General features: G+C 39.2%; 1 protein-coding gene across 5 annotated transcripts; it reads left to right on the top strand.

Annotated features, from left to right (window-relative positions):
• Positions 1-332: 332 nt before the first annotated feature.
• Positions 333-6397, top strand: EPGN (epithelial mitogen). 5 transcript variants are annotated; one of them, XM_030311934.1, is made up of 5 exons: positions 333-375; positions 947-1009; positions 3740-3860; positions 4597-4623; positions 6152-6397. In XM_030311934.1, the coding sequence occupies exons 1-5, from the start codon at positions 333-335 to the stop codon at positions 6204-6206; spliced, it is 309 nt and encodes a 102-aa protein (XP_030167794.1). In that variant the 3' UTR covers positions 6207-6397. The 5 variants fall into 5 exon arrangements, with proteins under 5 accessions (XP_030167794.1, XP_030167792.1, XP_030167791.1 ...); XM_030311932.1 differs by having other exon boundaries at positions 947-1036; XM_030311931.1 differs by having other exon boundaries at positions 947-1036; positions 4597-4749.
• The last annotated feature ends 592 nt before the right edge of the window (positions 6398-6989 follow it).

Raw genomic sequence — 6989 nt, 5'->3', positions numbered from 1 at the left:
CAGCAATGGGGCCTTTCCTGAATTTAGATTCTTTTTTGTTGTTTTAAGTACTTTTACATACACGATTATGCCCACAGGTAACAGGAAACCAGTGTTTCAAAAGAAAACTTGATCACATTGCTAGATAACGCAGGTATCCTAAATAAGTGTGTGAGCGCCTCGAGGGCTTTACCTACAGCTCCTGCCAAAAGTACATATTTTTTTGATTGGTAAGAACGGCAGGTGACGCTTCATGAAATATAAATGCAAGAAAGACTCGGGAGAGCTCAATAAAAACCTTCCACCCGTCAGTCTGGGAGGATAAGAAAGATACTGTTTAACAACAGCTGGAAATGGCTTTCGGAGTGCCAATATCAGTCTATCTCTTATTCAAAGGTAGGAAGTTTGGTTTTGTCTTGTTAATTTTGTATCAATGTAAACTATGAATAGGATTTGTTCTGTTTTAGTGAGAAGTTGGCTTTTAACCGTCGTTCTTCACGACAAAGAACAGCACAAGCCATCTGTGAATTAATTGAGTTTTATTCTGTAATACAGACTCCTAACAGATTATGCTACCCCCTTTTTTGAGACCTGTATGTTTGCTTTCTGTAACCGAAGAGCAGTTGATACATTTTAACCACTATGCCATAGCATCCTTGCGATTGAATTAGTATATAAATGAATCCACGTGCTCTGAAAAATGAATGTATTTCTATTTTCTGGAATGATAAGGTAGTCGGGGAAGTAGGTATGGATGAGAAACTGTCGGGAAACTGTCCTAATCAGGTTATGCTTTTCAAATGTACATCGATGGGGAAAAGAACAAAAGTGAGAATAAGCAGAGTAAGAATCACTTTTGATCTGTTGCTTGTCCATAACTTTCCATCTGTTGCTTGCACATAGAAGGAGGCTCACCTGCTAAACATGCTTTCCCTCCCCCCCCCACCCCCCCCACCCCTTCATATAGCAATGACAGCATTGACTGAAGAGGCAGCCGTGACTGGAACACCTTCAAACACAACCCAGCAAAGTAACTGGACAGTTAACAAAACAGAAGGTATTTTCTTCACACTTTTGTATTTTCAGTGATTTTTTTTTTAACCTTTTGAGAGAAATTTGGATTGTGATCAAAAGCAACACTGGAAATCTTTTAATGTGCATTTTATTATTAGACATTCAACTCTTTAAGCAGGATGCTGTTAAATAGACGTGACAGGTAAAAGTGCGAGCAAAGACATGCCTTTTAAAAATTGCCTTCTGCTTGACTCCAGCTTGGTCCCCAATAATCCATTTGTGTCCCGAGGCAGTTTGTCCCCATTTGGGCATTTTTGATGACTGATATTTTGGTATCATATTTTAATCTGTGACTATGACTTTGCAGCCGAAGAAATTAGGACAAGGCGAAGACTTAATCCATCTTTGGAAAGATCATTTTTCTTGTTTTGTTTTGGGGGGTTTTTGTTGTTGTTTTAACATATGCTCTGTTTCCTAATCACGTGTACCCAATTTTTGTTGTTATGGTGATGGTGTGTTTCTTTTCCTGTATTATTGCTATTACTGTTATTATTAGAATAGCTTCTGGCTGCTGTTGAGCATCAGTATTTTTTTCGGACCTGTTTGAACTCTCAGAGGTGAACTTGGAAGGTTTGTTACCTGCCAAGACCTGTGTACCGGGTGGTTATGATTCTCACCCAAATCACCACCCCCTCTTGTGAAGATTGGTGATGTGACAGGACAGAGGAAACGCCATAGCTTATGCTCAGAGCCAGGCAAATAAAAGAAGATCATGTCAGATACTTTGTTTCTGAATATGAAAGATAGTAATATTTCAACATGCCTCATTTTACCAATAATTTTAAATTAAATTAAAACATCTACTTAAAATATTTTGCCAGTTTGAGTTTTAAATGTCCATCCGTTTGCAAAACAAACTCCGTGTGAGCTTTAGGATCATTTTTAGCCAACGTCTTCATGTCTTCTGAGCCTCTGAGCAAAGAGGAAAAGATCTTCATTGGAAGATAATACGGTAGAAAATTCAAGTAGACTTTCCTCTCAGTGATTGACTTGGGAACAGTGCACACAGCACCACCTTCTTACGTCCTTAAAAATGAAATACAAGGCAAGATTTCCAAGTTACAGATAGTAATAATGGAAAACAGGGGATCAAGTATATCATCTCTACAGTTGTCCTTTGCTTTCTTGATAGAGAACCTCAGTTTTTCCATTTTTAAATTTACTCCAAACATCTGCATCCAGTATCTTAGGAAATTTTTCATAAACTTAAAACTACTATTCTTTTTAGAGGAAAGAGGAGTCTCTCTGGCACATTCTTTCTTTGGAGGTATCTTCCAGTTCTCACATTTCCTAGCAAATCCTGGTTCAGGCTTGGCTAATTCAATTAATTTAGTCTTGAAGCAGGAAGAACCTAGCCCAGTTTATCATGGGAAATTCTCACGGGCTGAGAGTTAATTATTAAAATGAGACGCTAGATTCACAACACCACACTCAACAAGATAAAGGCAAATTTTAAGGTAATATTGTGTGTTCTTAATCGACATGGAGTTGTATGACACAGTGTCTTATTGGTGGCTTAGTACCTAAGATTTAGTATTTTCAATATAAAAAATACATGCCTTTTTAGATTTTTTTCCCCTTAAAACAAATAAGTAGGATTCTGTGAATCTACTTAGCAAAGGTAAATATGATATAACATGATAACTAAAGACGGGGAGGTATGTTTATTCATAATAATGACAAAATAAAACACTACTGATTCTGCCTGGGACAAATTTAAAGATCGGTAATTAAATTTTTACCAAAAAGGACCCAATTGTGCAGCTTTAACCAAGTGTCATCCCCACTGAATATACCCCAAGGGTGACATAGGTATATGTCTTCAGTATATCAGGGAATGAGGAGTAAACATCCTGAAATGTATTCGTTTTGCCAAAACACAGCTTCCCAAGAGGAAGCTTCCCATGCAGAGGCTTCTGGACACTTGAGCACAAAAGTTTTGCCAGATGTGGTCAATTGCACAGTGTTAGAAGTCAAAACCCAGATTTTCTCATTCTGTTTCTAGGGCATTTCCCACTGTCTGGTAATGTATCTTTAACTGAGTAAAATTGCCAATTAATATTCAAAGATGTTGTCTCAACTATGTGAAGCTTGAGCCATAACTTGTTTCTGGTTCTTGTATAGGTCATAACAATGCCTCTTCTGAAATGCGGCACTGAAGTGCTTCCTTTGCAGTTACCTTCTCAGTGGTAGTCCACAGAAGAAGAAGCAGGCAATTCTCGTCTTCTTTGGGGGAATGAAGAGAAATCAAGTTCATTAGCTCTGTAAATCCAAGTTTCCTAAGTGCTGACTCTCGGGTGTAAAGGGGAGAATAAAAAATTGGGTGCGATCTTCTACGTTTATTCGTATTTGGGCATACTTTTGGGGAGACTTGCTCAACACAGCCTGCTAAAATGAGAATCAATGCTGCCACCTTTTGGCCACCTTGTATCTCTACCTTATTATGTAGCTTCTAGAGAATAGAACAATCAATCCACCTCCATCCCCTAATTAATTAGTGATGTGTCCAAATGATATTAACCTAACCTTTGTGAATATAGCCTGCTGTTGGAATCAGCCAATAGTTTAAATGGCAGAGCACCCAAAGAATATTCTTCAAATTAAAGGTCTCTTTACACGTGTGTAACAAACCTACTATAAAAGTGTGACCCCCTTCATCTGTTCATATTGTATGTCCTTCTCCTAGCTGACTACACAGAAGGGCCCATAGCCTTGAAGTTCTCACATCCTTGCCTGGAAGACCACAATAGTTACTGCATCAATGGTGTTTGTGCATTCCACCATGAGCTGGAAAAAGCCATCTGCAGGTAATTGCAAAGAGCTTTCCAAGTCCTAGAGATGGGAGGAGATGCATTTGTGTTTCACCTAGTGTTTCTATGTGTTTCACCTAGTACATTTCCACACACCTCTCTCTTATCTTGCAAAAAGGGTACATCATCTGAACATGACTCACTATATTTAATATCTAAGGAGTCTTTTTCCAAACTACCTAACCCACATTACTCAAAAATACAGTTCCCACATTAGCAGCTTCTGTGTAACCTGGGAGCTTGTCAGAAATGCAGAAGCTTATGCCCTACCTCAAGACTCCTGAATGCAAACGTGTGTTTTAGCAACCTGCGAAGAGGATTCTGAGTTTTCACGGGGTTGATTACAGGATGAGATGAAATAGGCTATAGCAAAAACACTTCAGGAATATAAAGTTCTAGAACAATTAAGTACTATTTTTATGATCATTGGTTTCTGGGCAATCTCCTACGAAAGAGTAGGTTAATAATTTTCTGGATCAACTCATGCAAGCAGCTACCTTTCCCTTCTACCAATGAGGGGAGTTACATTACTACGGGGCTTTAATGAATTGATTATTGTAAAATACATAGCTTCTTCGATACATTTAGCAGTTGGCTTCCATTTGGTGTTTTCCTCTTTAAATTACTTACTTTTTATTGAAATGTGTCATTCTTTGAAATTGGCCATTTCTTTGAATTTCTATCACTCTGAGTTTTCAAATTATAATTCTTTTCTTTTTTTTTTTCTTTAAAGGTGTTTTACTGGTTATACTGGAGAACGGTGTGAACACTTGACCTTAACTTCATATGCTGTGGATTCTTATGAAAAATACATTGCAATTGGGATTGGTGTTGGATTATTATTAAGTGGTTTTCTTGCTATTTTTTACTGCTACATAACAAAGAGGTATGAAAAAAATATGAAGTCACTGGGCACTTGTTCACTTAATGAATATTTATGGAGCCCCTACATCGTACCAAACACTGACATGTATAATTTTTTAGTGAAAAATGGCGGCAAATTTGGCAACTTCCTACATAGATTTGTTTTGGTGCTTTTTCTTATAAACATAGACAAGCAGTAAAAATCTACCTGCAATTGCAATAGAATAGCTCCAATTTACAGTTTCCCTTCAACCTCGTCTCTCTGCCTACGTCGAAGTTATGAGTAAGGAGGACAGCAAGCCCCACAAGAGTAGAGATTAAGTGTATCTTGTTCACAGTTATGTATCAGTGATAAATACCATGTCTGGCACACAGTAGACACCCAGCAAATATGTGTTGAACGAACAATTCTAGAAATGAGTATTAAATGAATGAAAATGGATGACAAACATGGGCCACTTTCTTTTCAGACATCCGCTGAGTGTTTATACAGGAGATTCTGTCTACTGCTAAAAACCTAAGACAATAAGCTTGATCCACAAGTATAAGTTACTTGTGTGTTCTAATTTCTATTTTATCCACACTGGTGATTTTTGCTGAAATCCATGTAACTTCGAAAAAGTCAAGAAATAATGTGATACATTAAAGGAAAAAGCACAAACACATTTCCTTTGTTGTAGCCTATTAAGTAAGTTGTCGTTTTTAAAATGACCAAGACTGAGTGTGCAAAATAAGAAAAGGTTTGCTTGCTTAATAACTGTATCTTAGAATAACCTCTGTTATGTCAATTGTAGATAAATTGAGATAAAATCTGTTACATCAATTGCCTAAGAGACCAAGAATGGGGGGGGGGGGAGGAAGTCAGGCCTTTTAATGCTAACAAGACAGCTGTCTGAGGTCAAGTTCCTTAGAAGCAAAACCTAAGATGGGGATTCTTGTGCAAGTCATTGGCTGAGGGAGTGCTCTAAAGGTGAACCCTGTAATGGAGTAAGGAAAACCAGAGCAGAGGAAGACAGTGAGCAAAGACGTGGCCTCAGCTGGATTCCACAGGGAGATCTAGGATATGGATGGCACAGTAGACCTTTCCCAAGAAGGTGAGGGATCTTGGTTTTAGTGCTCTGTGTCATCAAGCATGGGTAGCAGTATGGGAAAGGGTACGGGTAGCATGGGAAAGGAGGTGAGAGCTTGGAATCTCCCAGGGATCTTCAGGCTAGGTGTTCTGTTGGCCAAGGGCAATCCTCTGGAGAAGGATCTTGCTCTGAGCCAGTTAATGTGCATAGCCAATGGGGGATGGGCCCACCAGTGGGGAAAGGGGACCTGCGTGGAGAACCAAGAGCAACTGTTGTACCAGAGCATATATATCATTCTCAATAAACCATACGAGCAGCTGTCCAATTCACACGGAAACCAATGTTCTCTTTTAGGTGTCTAAAATTGAAATCACCTTACAACATCTGTTCTGGAGGAAGACCACTGTGAGGCCTTCGTAAGAAATTTTCGTGAGGCATGTATAAAAATCAGTGGGCCCCAAATCAAAATCTTCCAATGAAACAACAAAACTTCCCAAGCTGACTGGACTCGAAAATAAAGGAAGTTGGGATCGTGATGAAATGAGAGAATAAACTTCAATGTTGGTCTTCAGACTTTGCCATCGTTAGGGTGCCATGGGAATCGAGTGAACAAGCTACTGTGACAGAAGTCAAGTTCATAGTCCTACTCTGGGTTTGTTGCTGTTGTGTGGTTATTGTTCTTACTGCAGAAAGACTGAGCTTCATGCTTCTGACCACGTCAGATGTGAATTTTCATGGGAATAATTACCAACCTTGCAGCAAGCCAAAGCAATGCCAAGCTTGGGTTCTTCATGTGCTGGCTACCACCGGCAGGTTAGATCACTGCGCTACGGACCTAGTCCCAAGCATGCTGCTTTCATGGTGTCTAATGCTAGGATGAGGTCAGTGTTATGGCGCCTCCAGCGATGCAAGCGTGTGCCTGAAGCCTAAACCAGGGAAAAGAAAATGGAATGTCCAAGGCAAACATAAATCATACCCAGCTCGTAACAACACTGTGTAGCCTGTATCTGTGAAATGTGGAATGAGTTGAAGAGTTTTTGATGACTAAAAGCTATCTGGATATTGAGCCCTGAGTAGGTGAAACATTTCTGTTTCTGCATGGATTATAAAACCTTGTGTCGGACTCAGTGGTCCCCTAATGTTTATGTTCATCGCCTCTTCCTATTGTTAGTGGAATTACCTGGTGACTATC

Source organism: Lynx canadensis, chromosome B1, assembly GCF_007474595.2.
Source record: "Lynx canadensis isolate LIC74 chromosome B1, mLynCan4.pri.v2, whole genome shotgun sequence".
Lineage (NCBI taxonomy): Eukaryota > Metazoa > Chordata > Mammalia > Carnivora > Felidae > Lynx > Lynx canadensis.
This window is presented reverse-complemented; position numbering and strand designations above follow the sequence as displayed.

Excerpts from the sequence above, each read along its gene's own strand:
- EPGN (XM_030311931.1), top strand. The coding sequence starts at position 333 with ATGGCTTTCGGAGTGCCAATATCAGTCTATCTCTTATTCAAAG. Across the intron at positions 1,037-3,739 it reads GACAGTTAACAAAACAGAAG|CTGACTACACAGAAGGGCCC; the intron begins GTATTTTCTTCA and ends TCCTTCTCCTAG. Across the intron at positions 3,861-4,596 it reads CTGGAAAAAGCCATCTGCAG|GTGTTTTACTGGTTATACTG; the intron begins GTAATTGCAAAG and ends TTTTCTTTAAAG.